Here is an 18760-nt window from a genome sequence, read left to right on the forward strand (position 1 = left end):
ACAAATGGACAGACAGACAAAAGGACAGATAGCTAGACAAATAGACACCATGATAATGGTAAAAATAATAACAGCAGCTAACCCTTGTGTTTTCTGCTGTGCCAGGTACTGTTCAAATTGTTATATGAGTATTCTCTCCCATCTATGTCTGGAGCATTGTGCCAGGGGAGAGGGCTAAGAGGAAGCCTAGAGAAGGAAAGTAAAAGAGGGATTAGACCAAGTCTCATTAAAACTTAAGAAGATGGAGAAACAGGAAAGCTTAATGGCTTTATCATCGTTGTTGTTGTTCTTAATTACAAATTTTGATTCAGAATTAATATGACATAATTGAAAAGTAAAAAGGCAATTTTAGTTTGTTTTGACTCATTTACTTATGATGAAAGTTTATTGGGAGCATTTGAGATCTTGCTTCCCAGCAATTGTCATCAGTTTTGGTTCAAATAAACTCATAAAAATTTAAAAAAAATTTATTAACTTATTCCAGATTTTTCAGTTATCAATACCTTTCTTGTTTTTGTTCTGCTATGCCTTTAAATCCTATTTTTAACAGTTTCCGGTGGCTTGATATTGTGCTAAGCTTTCTTAGGGGTGAAGAAGAAAAGGTCCTTACTGTCAGAAACCATGTTGAAGAGGCAAATAAAGGAAATAGTGAATTAATGTACGACACTGATGTTCTTTCTTTTTCTTTTTTTTTGAAGCTTTAAAAATTTTAATAGCATAAACAGTGTTTTATATGGGAAATTATGGCCTGTTATAGCTGGAGAAGGCTTTATGAAATGGAGATGTAGAGGGTGGTAGGATTTGGACAGGCAAGAAGGACGGAGAGAGGCGTTTGAAGTATAGTGAAACCAGGAACTTCTTAATAACAAATTTGATACAATGAATCTCCAGTATTGAAGTTGAATTAGGCACAGAGTGGCCTGTTTGGTTCTGAATAACTTTAAGTAATGGTCTAGTACTTCAGTAAGATTTAGCTGTTATTCTTTATTGAAAAAAAAAATTATTACATCTTAGATGAAATGAAAAGTTGGGAAGAAAAATTCAACTCAGAAATGAAAATTGAAATTGGCAACAGATTGATTTTGATGTTAGTATTTCTCACATATACGGTGAAAGAATTTCAGAGTACTGAATAATTGCACTTCAAGGGAAACATGTAGAGTTAAAACAATACGAGAAAGATGTTGTACTTTTTGAAAAACAGATTATGTTGATGCTGAGTAGAGCTTTCTGATGGTAGGATCCACTGCAACCTGAAATTCCATTTTATAAAAAGAGACTTCTGGATCCAAAACACAGTTATTCATTGAGGATCTTACTAGTTAATTCCTTATACCAGCATTGATTTTGCTGTTTCCACAGTATCCACTGTCAAAGTGAATGATCATGATTCTATGTGAAAGAAGCAGAGTTTCTTTCTACCCAAACATGGTTGGCCCCACACTTGTAAACATTTCTGTCTCCTTTAATTATCTTGCCATCCAAAAAATTGCTCACTCATTGCCTGTTACAGGGATTCTTGTTTCTTTCCTGTGTCTGGATTAGAACTGAGGCTATAGCATCAAGTCGTTTCACATTCAGTGCGTACTTTGTGAGACTGTGCTCAGGAAGTGTGTGATGAGTGAAGTGTCACAGTCTCTTCCCTGCAAGAGCACACATTGTCCTGGGAGAGGTAGACACACGCATAGATGATTTCAAAACTACGGAGAGTCCAGAGGTAGCAGAATGCCCGGGTGATAGGAAACAACAGAGAAAGAGGGGCTCTTTGTGCAGGAGAAAGGCCTGAGTAGGGGTGAAAGGGGCCGTGACAACAGGTGGAAACCATAGCTCTCACTGGCAGACCAGAGTGCATGGTCACCGTAAAAATGAGGGTCAGGAAAACATCTTGGAGTTGATGGTTTTAGCAATGATAGAGATGGTTTGAGTTCAAGTCTTGCTCTGTCCCTTATTAACTGTGGGGCCATGAATATGTTACTTACCTTCTCTAAACCTCAAGTTTCCTGGTCTCTACAACCAGAAGTTTCAATACTACCATTCATGAATGTTTGCTGTGAGGATTTCTTAAGGTAATGCGCTAAACCTTTTAACAGTAAATGTGGAATTCTTTCTCTAAAAAGAAAAAAAAGGCAATCATTATTATGATAGTACTGAGATATTAAAGTTTTTCCCCAATCTATGGCTATTATACATTTTTATTCACTGAAAAAAAAGTAACGAAAAGTGATATCAGTTAAAAGTTATTCACTTAACTCTTAAGCCAATTCAATGTACTATATTGATAAAGTGTAGAAAAATTTGAAAACGCAAGAGTACAGACAATAAAATAAAAACCAACCCCAATTCACTATTCAGGGACAACCACTGTTAATGGTACCTTGATATATTTACTTTTCATTGTCTGTGCTTGTTTTCTTACTAAGAAATGCTAAATATACTTGAAAACAAAAACAATATGTATGGGTATGTATACAGTTTGGTTTTACTTTTTATGTTTAGCATTGTATTGTGAGCATTGTCCTATGCCATTGTTCTTTAAAAAATATTTTTTTAATGGATATCGAGTATGCCTCCTTAAAGATGTGATGTAATTTATATTCTATATTTAAATTCTAAATAAATAAAATGATGAATATCCTTGTACGCAAATCTCTATTTGTACTGTTTATTTAGGACAGGTGCTCAGAAATAAAATTATTAGGTTACAGGATGTGGCCCATTTTATCTCGCTGGATACTCATTGTCACATGGTCCTCTAGAATGTGTGTACATGTTTAGGTTCCCATGGAAGTGTCTGTGGACTCCCTTCCCCAAATTAGGCATTATCATGAAAACCTTTGTAGTTGAATAATGTTTGTTGAGGTCAAACATTTTTCTCAGATATTTATTGGACAGTGGTTTATCATCCTTTGGAGGGAACATGGTTTAATTTTTTTATTTATAGGAATTTAGGAAATTGATGCTGGCCACTAATGTCCTATCTCAAAAACCAGAAATTTTAGAGGAAGAAATGTGTTTAATTTTACTTGATTAGATAATGATTTCATTAATTAAACTTTAAATCATGAAGACAATCTTAACTTCAATTTTTTTTCCCTTAGGTAGTTCAAGCGTTACAGTTAGTAGATAACGCTTTTGGAATGTTGATGGAAGGTCTAAAACAGCGGAACTTAGACAGTTGTGTCAATATAATCCTTTTGGCTGACCATGGTATGCTTTCTTTAAAAAAATTATATTTTATCATTGATTATATCTTATACAAAGAATAGTAACATTTTTAAGTCAGTACTGCCAGACCTACAAGCTGTTGAATAAGCAAAGAATTAGTTTGGGGGAGGCTGTGATAGAGGACTAAAATTAAAATTTCTAGTTTAATTATTCTAAAATTTATTCTGAAAATCTATCCATACGCTTAATTTTCTGTAAAAATTGAGTTTGCATTAGTTGACAAATGTAGTTGGATTGTTAATCATAAAAAGTGCTTTTGGGGCTTTATTTCAGCAGGTCATTTATTCATATAATAGATTGGCAATACTTTGCTATGTTAGCTAGTTTTATCACGTCCCGTGGATTGTTTTAGTTATGTAAATAGACTTTTATAAAGTCCCTGTCACTCTACTTGAGGTTAACTCTTCATTTTGGTTAACTTGAGTGTTAAAGGAAGTGGAACAGCTGCCACCACCCTCTGCCACCTCAGTCTTAAAGTACTAGTTCATTTAAATATTTTGTAAGTGGCTACTACTCAATGCTGAGTACTTTACTGAATATGGTGTAATCAGAAGTACGTAAAGTAGAAATGGACCTTTTCTAGATGGGGTGGTCAGAATTGTTTTTTCTAGGAGGACATTCCATGTCCTCCAATGGCTATGAAGGAACCTCACCTAGGGGGAGAAGAGGAAAAGGAGCATATCTGCAGAACTTTTGTTTATATTTTAGGACATCAGGATAATGTGAAAGAGTCATTTATTTAAAATTTTTCTAAAAAGATTTCCTAATATTTTGGCCTATTGCTTTTAAAATTAAAGGAACTACTTTAATACATGCTTTGTTAAAAGAAGTTATAAAATGAAAAATTAAAATTAAAAATAACAAAAATTTAGATGGAGTCTAAAGAATCTTTAAATAAAAAAGGTTTAACAACCAAATCTTTTTTAGAGCACACTCTGCTTATATAAAATTAAACAGTACACTTAGGAAAACTAAATATCCTCTAGTCCTTATTCTCTTAATATATTGTTTCATTAAAATGCATATTACTGTTTTTATTTAAAAATATGTCATGTCGCCTTAGGTACAAATCAATTATTATAAAATCAAATACACTTCCTACAGAGGATTTCTTCTTCAAAATTACTTTAATTGATCCACATCCAAATAGTGATCTGTTTACAGTTTCTGGAATTCTACTCTTACAAACAAACTTTCTTTTCCATTGCCAGGATTTTCAAGGTCTGCCATTTAGAATAAAGAAATAGGGTAAATTGTTTAGATCCTCAGTAAAACTTGGTTTATCTATAACATAAAATCTCTCCTATTTGACAGAATTAAAGACAACCAGTAGTTACCATTTATATACATTCTGTGTATACCTTTTTTTTTTTTTTTTAATTTCAGGAATGGATCAGACTTATTGTGACAAGGTGGAATATATGACTGATTACTTTCCCCAAATAAACTTCTACATGTATCAAGGGCCTGCCCCCCGTATTAGGGCTCGCAATATACCTCATGACTTTTATAGCTGTAAGTATGAAGATGCCCTTGTAGGAAAAAAAAGGTAAAAACTGAAAGTGGATAATGATTACTCTCTGATTCTAAGGATGTAGGGATTATCAGGCCACCTCCTCTGACTTCCTTGAGAAGCCCACACGGAAACAAATGAGAAATTCCCATGTTTAAGTTGTCTATAACGTCTATGGTAATATCTAATGTTATTAGGTTAAATATGCTACTCTATTCTTAAATGCTAAAATAATTCTTTGCTTAAAATAATTTTTTGATTTTACCAGATCACAGTCATTAATAAATGTATTGTCAAATTCACTTGAGTTGTACACATTTTTTGCAGTTGTCAAGTATCTATTGTAATGACTTCTATTTTTTCTTTTGAAACAGTTAATTCTGAAGAAATTGTTAGGAACCTCAGTGTAAGTACAGTCTCCTGGTACATATATTTAAAGTAATGTAATTTCCTTACGCTAGGTCCCAAGAAATTTATAGTCTATATTTCTGAGTCCGAGCCACTTATAATCTATTTTTAAAATTTTCTGTCATCCTTATCTTATATGCATGTCAGTTGCTTTTATCTTAGTTGTTTTCATTTTGGAGTTTACTCCACTACAGGAAATCAGCTTCGGGTAATAGTGACACTGACTCCTAGTTTTCTTTGAATGGGCTGATGTTTCATTCAAAGGGGCCATGCTAGTGAGCTTCAGGTAGCCTCGCTTTTCACATTTTTTGTGTATGACTTAATATCAGAAAATAGTGAATCACAGTCTCGTATATATTCTTGTGCAGGTCAGAAAAATCTTCTTCTTACCCTCTAAGTATAATTCTAACTGCTTTTGATTGATTGCCACATCCTGGGTGGTAAGAAAATAAGGAGGGCAAATTCCGGAGAGCTTAACATGATCTGGATTTTTCAAGGAGGATTTCACTGCTTCTGGAGAGACCTGAAATATACTCATGTGGTAGTGTTAATAATCCTATAGAATATAATCATAAATATATATCTACTATCTGGAATTTATGAGTTTACCATTGCTTGTGATGGGGCTTGTGTGTTATCCAATTGTAGTCAAAACTATTAGAATGAAATGTGAATGATTAAAGATAAGGAAACACTGGATGAAGAATGGTTATTATAACCTGGGATCCAGTTCAAGTTTTAAGTAGGAATGGCTGCTGGCACAGAAAACCTTCAGCGTGTTCATCACTTTTTTATCTCTTACACCTTCTAATATTCTGATCTTGAGTAAGCATGTTAGATAACCTCGCTCCCTACTGGTGAAGCACATACATGCAGTGTGTTCATGCTCATTGGGTAGTTGAGAATTTTGAGCTTGTGGACTCTCTAAATCCACGCATTGTTTTCCCTTTAGTTCATTATCTCATGATCCATAGAGCTGAAGTCCTATTGCTGAGGTGAGGAAGGGGATCGAATAAGCCCCCTGGTACAAGGGGATTAGATGCCACAGGCTTTGGAAATTCATTACATGGCATCACAGATTTGGACCGGGCCTGGTGCTGCAGAGCCTAAAGAAATGGACTACCTTTTCACAAAGTAGTTCATTACTCATAGGAAAATATTTCCTATGATAGTACAATATTCCCAGTAATGCTGTTCTGTGGGCCTATATTGAGCTTGTATTGGACAAACATAACCAAACATGAACTGGCAATTCTGTAATTTCCACATCATTCTGGCTACACGACAGACAGTAGCATCGACTTTGTTCTTAGATAAAATTTCATCTCAACTCTAATGTTTTCATCTTAAATTCTCAAGTGTAAAGAATGCTCTCATACTTCTTCAGAGATTGGCAGTGTATCCCCACTTTTCTCTGGATTTACTCTGGCTACATAACGACCTCACTAGGAAAGTATGACTTGTCAAGTGATCTGTGGTCCTGAAGGGCACATTCTCGATGCTTGTATCTTTCAGGAAGCTGCATACTCAGCATCTGCCATTATGCACTTGCCTGGAAGTTTCAAAACTATTAGCTTAAGAAGGAAGTAATGATAGATGAAAAGTAGAAAAATAAGAAGCCTGGAAAAAATAGCAAAGTAGCAAGAAAAAAACTAGCAGAAATACCTGTACAATAAATAATTTTTCTTCCTACTTTTGTATTATAATGTTCTTTATTCTATTCTCTAATTTCTTTCAAAAGTGTTTTTTTGTTCAATTTCATAGTGTCTTTTATTTCTCTTATATAAAATGACCATGAGATAAGAGTGACATAGACTCGAAGCATTTATGAGATTATTGAGGCTTAAAATAAATAAGAAAATGAGGAAGTAGAAAAAGATCACTTCCCCATGTCAATGTAAGAAACGTTTAAACCTGTAAAAAATTTGTATAAGAGTTTATTTGAGCCAAAACAGATGATGCTTCAGAAAAGAACAGTTTTGCAGTTTCTTTTGTGCACTTGAGATTAAAGAGGGAACTAAGGAAGATTGCATGAAGGTGGGAGAAAAGCAAGACAGGAATTACATTACAAGATGACAAGATTATGTGCTCTCTTAAGGATGGTTTTTATTTCAAAGACGTATTAACCTAGATGCACAAAAACAGTGGACAGGGCTTGCTTATAAAACTTTCACTAAAAATGTTATAGGCCTGGAGCGTGACTATATTCCCACAGGAACCTGCCCAGTTAGAAATTTATGATCAGATCACCTTGCGAGGTTACTTTCCGTATAACCTTTTCATCCATATTCGTGTTTTTTGTTTTCTCTTGTTGTTTTAAAAGGTCATGTGGGAAAAAATTTCTTTTATAGTTCTATTTATTTCCTCACTTTATTACATGGATACCGACTTGATTTTGTTTTTACATAGTTTTAAAATACACCATCTAGTTACTGCAGTAATGATTAAAGAAATAACATTTCTCTCCACTTTGTGAGAAATCTATGAATTTTTTAATAAATAGGGAAACTGTACTAGATTTTAAAAACAATTGACTTGATTTGAAAAGAAAGCAAATGTAGGTTATTTAAATTGTAAATTGAGTCAATTGTGAAGGGAATTTTGGTGCAATTAAACTGATTTTTACAATTTTTACTCATATCTACTAATGTATTATATAGTTTTCATATATAATTTAGACTCCGAAGTTATAATTGCCATTTTAAATCTAGACTTTATATCTATTCTATTTCAAAAAAAGGAAGGAAGATTTATGGTGGTTTTAGATACGTACACAGGAATAAAAACTTAGAACATCAAACAATATAGTTTACATCATATTTTTAATTGTAGCCTAAAGGAAAACAATATAATTAGGGAATGTGACCACACTAATAATAGGTTTAATATTCCTATTTTATTAGCCAAGCTTAAATCTTCTTAATTTAAAAAGTGCTTAATAAATTGTCTTAGGAAGTAAAATTGTTGAATTAGCTCTTCTATTTTATGTGTCGAGAAGAAATAATTCACTTGTTTTTCAGTGCCAAAAACCTGATCAGCATTTCAAACCTTATTTGACTCCTGATTTGCCAAAACGACTACACTTTGCCAAAAATGTCAGAATTGACAAAGCTCATCTTTTGATGGATCGACAGTGGCTGGCTATGAGGTTTGTGTATCTATTTACTTCTGTTGTTGTACTTTTAACAACCATGTTGCATTATAAATTTACTTGACCTTATCCTGCTATTAAGAGCACATAAATTATTCTGAGAATAACATTTTCTTGACCTTTTATATTCTGTATTTGAAGATACCGTTATTAGATAGCCAATCTTAGCATCCTAATCTTCCTGATATAGATGAGAATGAGGGAGAAGCCTGAGACTGTTCACTGACTTTCTGTACCAGCACATTCTTAACCCCTACTCTGGTCTCCTTTAGGTGGCAGACAGGATGTAAAGATATCAATTGTCTTCCAGGCTGGTAGTGAGTAAATGATTAGATGGCTCTTTAATATCTTTGTCATCTTTGTAGTTTTTATAAAAGAGCATGTTTATGCCTCTTTTAAGGCCAAGCCAATCAATTAGTTGTCACATTTCTTTTTTCTAGTTATTCTACATATCGATCTTTGAGCATTTGCAAAATATAAGTGTGATACTTGCTGTATGTGTGCCAGACTACGTTCTAGGCATTTGAGATACAGAAATGATTTTTGTCCTTTTTGTCAAAAGGAGAAGACTGATCATAAGCCATATTTAAATTTTTTAATTTAAAATTTAAAAATTTTAAATTTAAATTTTAAAATTTAAAAATCTTATTTTTTATTTTTTTTTCCATGTGCTTTAGCGAATATAGATGGAATCAGGATCATAATGTGTTTTCTGGCTTTTCTTTTTTGTATGCTACATAATGCCAGAGAAATACAGAGGACAATGGGAATACAGTGGCTGAAAGATATGTTTAACAGAGAAATAGGAGACAAAGGAAGATGAGCGAGTTGGGCTCTGATTTTAAGTGTGTGCAAGATAAGGAACTGATCTATAAGATATCAGGAAAGCCAAGCCATACACCTCTGCGACAGAGTGTGCAGTTTCGAACCAGGCCACTAGATGGCACTGGCCTCTTTTTCTTGAGGTTGAAGTTTCCTAGCCCTTTGTGTGGATCAGTGTGTACAGTGGCTTAGAACAGCATCCTATAAAAGAAGGTTAAAATACACGAACAAAATTAAGCTTCACTAATATTAAACATATGATATTGTTAGTAATTTGTGTATATAATACATAAATAAATATGTATTCAAATGTGGCCAAGTCCTCCAACGAGTATGAAATAAAGGAGGTTAGGAGGCCACTGGTACAAATGAGAAAGTGCCCATCCATCCCACAACGTAATCTATGGGTCATAGAAAGAGAGTCCAGCCAGCAGAATACCTCTGTGTTTCACACAGTCTCAAATTATGAGCTTTGTATTTTTAATAGCTAGCAGTAGCCTGAGAGTTCAAAACTCGGCTCTGCACCTAGCTTGTTGTGAGAACTTGGACAAATTAATATCTCAGGGCTTCATTTTTCTCATCTGTAACACAAAATGAGCCTGATTTTATTATTCTCTTGCTATTAGCATATAAAGAACTAACTTACATCCATCCAAGGGCATGTTGACTATAGCCGTCATTATAAATCTTGAGTACAGAGCAACCTGGGAGTGTCATATGAAGAAACCCTGTGATTACTCCAACTCTTAACACCTGAATCTCAGGCTACCTGTTTTCTAAGTTAAAGGACATTGTCTTTAGTTATGATGATCAATATTTGATAACTAGATTAGATTCTCCTTTCAAAAGCATTGCAAATTTCATCATTTAGTATAATCTGTTTCCATCATCATCATCATCATCATCATCATCATCATCCTTATTTTGCCCAAAATGTGTTAGATTTTATTAATTTGGGGAAACTCGATTATTTGAAACAATAGTCGAAGTGCCCTTTTAGAGAATATGAACAATAAATTTTATTTTATTGGAAATATTTATTGGAAATAAGCTTTTTATTTATTGGAGGCTGACAAACATATCCCAGCCACTGTTCTAAGAAATAGAGATAGACTCAGTCCCAACCCGAAGAATCTTTGCCCAGGCTGGGAGAAAGACAATTATAATCAATGTTAACAGCTGCACTTGGATCAAGTACAAGGCACAGGTGAAAGAGAATGCTTCCTGGTAGGTATGAATCCTGCTCTGGTTTTTGAAGACTCAGGACAGGTTAGGCGAAATGCTGCCACATGTAGCACATTGGCCCTGTATAGTTGTGCAGTCTGTGCATTGTAAGAGGCACTCAGCCAGGAAAATAAGTGGGAGCAGAAATGTAACCCTCGCTCAGCTCATGAGCCCTGACAGGGGCTGTGTCTGCAGGAAGAAAGAGACCACTTTTCTCTGCTAGAAGTTAACCATCTGCTGTCAAGCCTTGAGTGCTGCCAGGCTGTCTTCTCAGAGGTGCTTCTTTCTCTAAATGCTCTTCCCACAGCAGTGGGGCACCTTTAAAGCCAGCAGCAGCTCTGGGGCAAGGAAAGGTAGAAAGAGTCAGGTTTCCAGGCAGAAGAACTAGAATCCAGCAATTGCGGGTAGTTCTATATTGCTGGAGCACTGGGTGAATAAAGTTGGCCTCTGCATGAAGAACCTGATCTGTCATGACTAAAGAATATGACTTTGACCATGAAGAAAGTAGACCATTGGTAGAAACAAGGTGGCTGGAGGTGAATACAATGGGATTTGCATTTCAGAGAGCTCAGTCCAGTGGCCAAATAGAGGATGGTCAAGTGAGTGGCAGAGAGGCCAGTTAGGAAGATGCGAAGGGATTCATTCTTTAGTGTTTTAACAGCTCCAAGGGAGGCTGTGGAGCCATGGGGGATGATGCTAAGACTAGTTAGGTAACACATTATCAGGAAAGTAATTATAGTGAACTTAAGTCTCAGATTTTCCAGGATAATACTGGTTCATCATATTTTGTCCCACACATATTCATTAAAACATGAATTTCATTTACAGCAGTGATAGTGTTAAATATGATTTAGGGTTAGGGGTGTGTGTTTGTTATATGGGAAGATTCTGAAGTTCCAAGTCAGGATAACCAATCAGAAAATTTGTCAGCTCAGAGGTAAAGAGGATCTAACTTAGAATGGTGGCAGTAGGAGAGCAAAGCAAGGGAAAAGGCAAACAGTACTGCAGAGGAAGATAGACCTTGGCAACTGGTTGGGCTTCAGGAAAGAAGTCTCGCTCACCTCCCATTGTGTCACTACCCAACTGTAGCAGAGAAACCTGACCTCGATCTCAACTTTATTAATTAGACATGAAGAAGATAAAGAATTTGTTCCAAAAGGTTCTATGTAGTACTTGGAAGTTGATCTAAATTATGGCAGATAAAATCAACTCATTTTTTCCAAATGCCAGCTTCCATTTTTTCATATGTAATTTCCAGAGCCAAATTAATGGTTGGAAACATAAACAGAACAGTTAGAAGAGCAAATTTCTAAAGTTTTTACTTGAGGTAGAAAATAGAGCTTTTTCAAACATTTTTTATCTTTTGGTTCAGATAAAGCTTTGCAATATTTACTAAAGTTTTCTAATAGTGTTGGGTTAGGAGTTGAAAATATTTCTTTAAAAAATCCAGACTTTTCTGAAATTAGAAAGATAAATAAAGGATCAATTTTAGAAAAATTTACCAATGATATTGTTCAAAAGAACATTTCTTTCATTAATGAATACTCTAGCTTTTCATACAGAATTTAAAACTTAATTATGCATAATCAAATAGTTCTAATAAATTTAGGGAACCAAATATCTATGCAATAAGAATAAAAATATTTTTTAAATAACTTTTACCTATAATTTTATTGGAATTAACTAAGAAAAGGACATGTACCGGCACCTTAGGGTAATCAAATTTAAAGACAAAGAAAAGTGTGTGTGTGTGTGTGTGTGTGTGTGTGTGTGTGTGTGTTTGCCCCTTGGGGAGTGGAAGGCAAGAGACATCTTACAAGGCCAACCTTTGGAAATAGGAGTCATTTTTTCACTTTAGAGACCTAATTTAAACCAGTATAACATTGTCGCTTAAAAAAAAATCAAGGTTCATTTATTGCTATTTTATTTTCAACTATAAAACCCAACTACATATAAAATTACTGATACTGCTCAATTCATAGATTAAAATATGAAAAAGTAGTCAAAAGACAAATTAATTAGATTTGAAAAGTCATTCAACTAATAGAACAACAGACTATGGAAGAAAATTTCATAAAGTAAAAATAAACTCTGAGTTTACAGAATATACTGGCTTCTTGTTACTAAGTGTCATAATCAACTTACCCTGAGTAGTCTTTATTCACACTTTTATATTATTTTCTCTGCTGTAAAATAGGAATCAATATTTTTTCCCAGATTCAAAAATTTAATTCTAAAGCACTGAAATGCTCAAAGTAACATATTAATCAAACTGTTCTTAATCATACAGACATTAATGTGTAAGGGTGCAGGTAAACATGAAAGTGATTTTTTTAAATCTATGCCTTTGTTAATATCCTTTCGTCAATGTCTAAGAGCCAAAGGCTTTGGAATTCTATTTGCAGACTGTGAAATTCTCCTTCCTTCTCTTCTACCATTTTGTTTGTTCCTTTGTGGTTGTGAATTTGAGCTTGAAAATAACTACATTTATCCTGTTGTTGACAGAAAACCTTACGTAAAGCAAAAGCTGCATAAAAATCTACTAAAACCCTGTTTGCCATAAGATCTCATATCAATAGATTGATCAGAGTATAATAATATTATTTCTTTATAGGAGTAAATCAAGTTCATCCTGTGGAGGAGGCACCCATGGTTTTGACAATAAGTTTAAGGCCATGGAGGTAAGTTACTGCTTTTTTCTTTAAACAAATATTTATAAAGCACCTATTTTGTGATAGGTAATGTTCTTGAATATATCTGTAAACAAAACAGATAAAGATCCCTGCTCTCATGAAGCTTTCATTCTAACAGGGGATTATGAACAATTGGAATAATAAAGGAATATATTATTTGGTATGTTACAGGTAAGTGCTATACTATGGGAAATAAAGAAAAAGTAAAGCAGAGTAGATGAAAATTGGGGATGTTTTGTGGTGCCATGCAAACAGTATGAATCTTTAAATAAGGCGGAGAGGGTAAGATTCATTCAGCTGACATTTAAGCAAAGACTTAAAAGGTGAAAGAAATAACTTTCATTGAGGGGCAAGTGTCCCAGGCAGAAGAAACAGCCTGGGCTGCAAAGGCACTGAGGTGGGAGTGTGCATGATGTGTTGGGAGGTGGTTTGAGCCTTCGTTGGCTGTTGAAAGGCTGTTCAACTGTGACTGCAGCTTAACGGAGGGGAAGGAGTGAGAGCTCAGTTGGACATGTTAAGTTCAAAATATTTATTAGACATGTAAGTAGAGATGTTATATAAGCAATTAAAGAGAGAGTGTACTGGGAGATAAACAATAGAGTTTAAGGTATATAAATTATTTAAAAGATAAATGACTAGATAAAATCCTCAGGGACTGAGTATAGGTAGAGAGGAGGACCAAGTACTGAGCCCTAAGCACTTCTACTTGAAGAGGTTGGGAGAAAAGGAGTTAATAGCAAAGAGACCTAAAAGTAGAGCCAGTGAGAAAGGAAACAAATTGGGAGAGTGGGGTGTTCTGGAAGCCCAGGAAAGAAACTATTTGGAGGAGTCCATGGTTAAAGTGTAACCAATATTCTTCCGTACATACAGCTTAATGATGTTTGCAACCTGATTGATCTAGTTTAATTTGTAATACATACCCGCACATAACACACACACACTTCTAAGTCTGCATTCTCTCTCTGTAACAGTGCCACTATGTACCCAGTTGCCCAACAAATAAACCTAAGTATTGTTTCATTTCCTCCCTTTCTTTTCTGGCCACATCTAAGCAATCACAAGCCTTTTTGATTCAACCTTTTAAATATTTCTACCCTCCTACTCCTGGACAACTACAATAGGCTCAGTGTGACTCGCCCTGCTCATTGTCTTGTCACTCCCACAGACCCATCATCTATACTGCCTTCAAGGTGATATTTCTAAAACACACACACACACACACACACACACACACACTGCATCAAAGCAGCACACACACACTCCATTCCAAATAGAGAAAAATGTGTTAGTCTATGAATATACTGACTCTTAACATTGTAATGATGAGTTAGTTACATGTCTTTGTAAATACTTTTTAAAAATCTCTGTTAATTAGGGTACTATTTGATAATTAAGTAATTACTGTAAGGAAAACCTATGCCTCCAATTTTTTGCTGATTATTTTTTGGGGAAAAGAAATGTATATATATCCCTCTGTGACCAGAAAAGAATTATTTATTTATACCTGATACTTTTCTTTTAGGTATTTGTAATCTAAAACAATTAGATGTTATAAATAGTATAATTAAATTAACATCAATTAATTAAATATAAATTCAAATATTTAGGCCTTTTCATCCTAAAAAATGTAGAGAGGAGATACATTTGAAAAATCGGTGGGTTCATATGAGTTGTACAAAACTTTAATGCTCAGTAACTTCGATATTTTTGGTCATGTATTAACATATTTGAGCAATGATATGAAAGAAATGTGAAAAGAATATATAATGGTGAATTTCTAATTTATATTGTCCAGATATTGTAGAATTGTGCTGACTTTGGATGTCCAGTGTTTCCTGTATTCTCTTAGTCCGTTGACATATAAGATGCTGTAGAAGCAGGTAGATTTAGAAAAAATAAACACAGTATGGATTATATCTGATTGAGACTGGTACAACATCACAGGTGGAAATAATGTAAAACTCATCTTCAAATCTGAAAAGAAATCCTTTCAGAGGCCTAAATATAAATAGGAGAGTTATTACAGAAAGAAAGTTGTGTCCCTTCCAATATCTGTTTTTGAGTTTAGATGGCATCTAGTAATCATAAGATTATTGTCACCTAGGCTCTCTTTTTGGCACATGGACCCAGTTTTAAAGAGAAGACTGAAGTTGAACCATTTGACAATATTGAAGTCTATAACCTAATATGTGGTAAGTATATATAAATTCAACAGCAAAATATGGATAAAATTTTTAAAATATGTATTTCAAAATTGGTGATTCATTGAATACCAGAGGTGGAGACTCTTTACTAGTAAGACAGAAAGTAGAAAATATGATAAAGAATTATTTGTTATTGAGAGTTATTCAGCTATAAGAATGAATTCTTTTTTTTTTTTTTCTAGTAATGCTAAACATTAGCTCTCAGGAGACCAGCTTTTGTGTTAGTTACTATACAAAAATTGAATTTAATAAAACTTAGGTAAATTAAGTCACACTTCCAACTTTTGAAAGAAAAAGATACACCTAAAAACATAAGTATTTTGTTGTAATAATTACAGAGAGAAAGCTTCTGGCATAAAAGGATAGTAAGAATGTCCTATTTGGATAGACATTTTTTATTACCTTTAATGTTAAAAAAACCTAAAAGAGTTAGAGTTTTGAGGAATCTAACCTATCTTTCTGCCTATATGCTTACCTTAGATATTTGTATTAACAAGTCACTTATCTAGGCAAGGCAATGAGTAAGTTGTAATTTCACCTTTAGTTTTAGAAAATCAGACATAGTATATTCACAGTTGTGATTCTTAATCTTGTCAAAGGCTTATGGTACTTGGATATGACTTAGAGAGCAAAGAATATCCATTTAAAAATAGTGTCTAGTTGCTTTAAAAACTTACGTTTTTGGTTCCCATGCTGAATTTTTGGTTCTCTTTGTGGGGAGGCTTAGAAGGAACCAGGTAGGATTCCAGCTCTAGGAGAGAGCTATTTGGTGGTGCTCAGCAGGAGCCACTTAAAAGCCTATGTTTATAAAATATTTGTGTTTTGTTTTTATAAAAAAAATTAGGAAAAGTTTTCTAAATATTAAACAAAAGTTACTCTTTTAATTTTTAAAAGTATCTCCCGAGAATTTTCATATAATTAAGTAAATACAAGTAAGAATATTTAACTTCTTTAAACTTATGTTTACCAGAAGTATAGCTTTCTATGCTAGAAAACCATGATATGCTTAAGGAACAAAGTGATCATTTAAGCAATGATGTTTTTCTTTAGAGAAACAAACAGTTCCTGAAATTTCCTGCAACTCATCTATAATCACTGTTTCTATTCTCTTGAAAGACTAGGTGATGGAAACTCTAAGGGAAGAAAGTCCGTAAACCAGATAGCTTATGCAGTATGAGCCTGCATCACAGCAGAATTTATTAAAGTGAACAGTAGATGTTCATTCTCCTATTTCTTACATAGGTGTTGTTGCCTTCCAATTTAAGTCTACTTTGAACTTATTTTTTGAAACAGATCTTCTACACATTCAACCAGCACCAAACAATGGTACCCATGGTAGTTTAAACCATCTTCTGAAGGTGCCTTTTTATGAGCCGTCTCATGCAGAGGAAGTGTCCAAGTTTTCAGTTTGTGGCTTTACTAGTCCATTGCCCACAGATACTCTAGATTGTTCATGCCCTACGCTAAAATATGTAAGTAATAACTTCATATATCTATGAGAATGTAAAGGGATAAGCTAAGCTATGATCAGGGTAGCAGACAACTAGGTTTGCATTCTAGCTTGAATATTTACTATGTAAATATATGTGATTTCTCTGAACCTTATCTGGAAATGAGAGATATATTGTAAGATTAATTATGTGAATGTGCTTTGTAAACTGGAAAGTACAATTTGGAAATTGTTAATCTCTTTTGAGCTGTCGGCATTCAAAACAATAGAATCTTAGAGCTCTTTTTTTTTTTCTTTTTGAGGACAGCCTTCTTTTTAAATTAAATTTATTGGGGTCACATTAGTTAATAAAATTATGCAGATTTTAAGTGTACAGTTCAATAATATGTCATATGTATATTGCATTGTGTGTTCACCACTCAAAGTTAAGTTTCCTTTTGTCACCATATATTTGACCCCCTTTATCTACATTCGCCCCCTCCCCATTTCCCTTCTAAACCATCCCTCTTACATTTTAAGAATCAGATGGTCATGCTTGGTTATTTAGAGCAGAAATAATTATGACAGTGCAGGGATTGTGATCTACTGTTAGGCACACCCATAGGGAGGGTGCTGTGTAGTTTACTCAACAAGAAGGCTAGCATTCAAAAAAGAAAGTGTTCCTTTGGGTAGCAGTGAAGGATCCCCTTTGGGCACCTCTTGGAGGCTTTGGGAAGGTCTTTTTACTGAGTCAGGTGACCTGCCAAGTTCAGGAGCAGGACTTCAGATCCTTGGAGACTTTAAACAAGGTGAGATTCCAGTATGAGGAGAGGCCCTCCAAAGGCAAGGAGTCAGAACAGTTGTTCAGAATGCAAAGACCAAGCCCACCTGTGAGAATTAGAGCAATGAGTAGAGCACAGAATGGAACTGGAGCCCAGCTACCAGGTGTCTGTCAAGCTAAAACTAGTATCAAGGGGCATTTGGTGCAAGTTCAAAATGTGGTTGTAGAGCTAAATAAATTGCCTGCTGCCTCAGCTAAGAATTATTCCTTAGGGCCAGGAGCCAGCAAAGACTTTACATTCTCTAATCCTCAAAATAATATTATATCACATATAAATAAATCCATAAATAAATAAGCACACAAAAGAGGCTTTAAGGAACAAAAGTCCACTCAGTCAAGCCTCCCAATAAAAATCAAATCCACACGAAAGATCAGAGTGGGAATGTGGGTTTCCTACCTACTGCTACAGATAATCTCAATGGAACTGCCACTTAAAATAATAATAATAATAATTAATAATAATAATAAACATCACAAAGCAGGTGCTTTAGTCCCCAGTTTAGAGTTAAAGGGGGCTCAGAAATCAAAGTAAATTGCCCAGGTTACAGGAGGTTGGTCTTCCTGTTGGCAATGCCAAGTTCTTCTCTGTGAAGAATGCCCTTTGCTACTCAAAGTGTGGTCCCAGGATCAGCATCTGCATCACTTGCAAGCCAATTAGAGATCCAGAACCTCAGGCCCCACTGAGCTCAGGCTTAATGTATCAGAATCTTCATTTTAACAAGACCTTCAAGTGAGTTATATGCAGATTAAAGTTTGAGAAGCCCTAGGATGTTGTTATCCCAATGATTCCAACTGTGGCCAGAATGCTTTACTCCATTATCCATTATCGTTGCAAACTCTCACAGAAAAGTATTCCAAAGAATACTATACTAAATTTCGGAGTAAATGGCAGAATTGGAATCTAAATTCAAATGAATCTGGCTCCTTTGTTTAGTGGTAAAATGTTCATGTGATTACTACAGAAATAATCTTGATCGCCTTTTAAAATATGTATTATTACCTTGATTTACTTTCTCCCCATTCCACATTATCTTGCAGAATGCTTCTGAAGAACAGGTGAATCAAATGCTAAATCTCACTCAAGATGAAAGTAAGTCAATAGAAAACATGTCTTTGATGTTTAGACCTACACAAAACACAATATTGCCTTTTTGGAATCCTTCGAAAGAGGTTCACAGGGGCTTTTGGACATAAAAATTTTATTGCCAATGTAAGGATCTAAAAACAACAACAACCCAGAACTAGTAACA

At 34.5% G+C, this 18760-nt stretch overlaps 1 protein-coding gene across 4 annotated transcripts in view; it reads left to right on the forward strand.

Annotated features, from left to right (window-relative positions):
* ENPP3 (ectonucleotide pyrophosphatase/phosphodiesterase 3) overlaps window positions 1-18760 on the forward strand; it is a 75119-nt gene that overhangs the window by 38261 nt on the left and 18098 nt on the right. For 3 of the 4 annotated variants that reach the window (XR_005650101.1, XM_039849944.1, XM_039849943.1), the window contains exons 12-19: window positions 3099-3207; window positions 4612-4740; window positions 5113-5144; window positions 8167-8294; window positions 12958-13024; window positions 15141-15228; window positions 16534-16712; window positions 18549-18600. Coding sequence is in view for 3 of the 4 variants with exons in the window: in XM_039849944.1 (XP_039705878.1) it covers window positions 3099-3207; window positions 4612-4740; window positions 5113-5144; window positions 8167-8294; window positions 12958-13024; window positions 15141-15228; window positions 16534-16712; window positions 18549-18600 (784 nt within the window). In the remaining variant the exon portion in view is untranslated. The remainder of the gene's footprint in view (window positions 1-3098; window positions 3208-4611; window positions 4741-5112; window positions 5145-8166; window positions 8295-12957; window positions 13025-15140; window positions 15229-16533; window positions 16713-18548; window positions 18601-18760) is intronic. The other variant, XM_039849945.1, reaches the window with a different exon arrangement.

Source organism: Pteropus medius, unplaced genomic scaffold (genome assembly GCF_902729225.1).
Source record: "Pteropus medius unplaced genomic scaffold, Ma_sr-lr_union100, whole genome shotgun sequence".
Lineage (NCBI taxonomy): Eukaryota > Metazoa > Chordata > Mammalia > Chiroptera > Pteropodidae > Pteropus > Pteropus medius.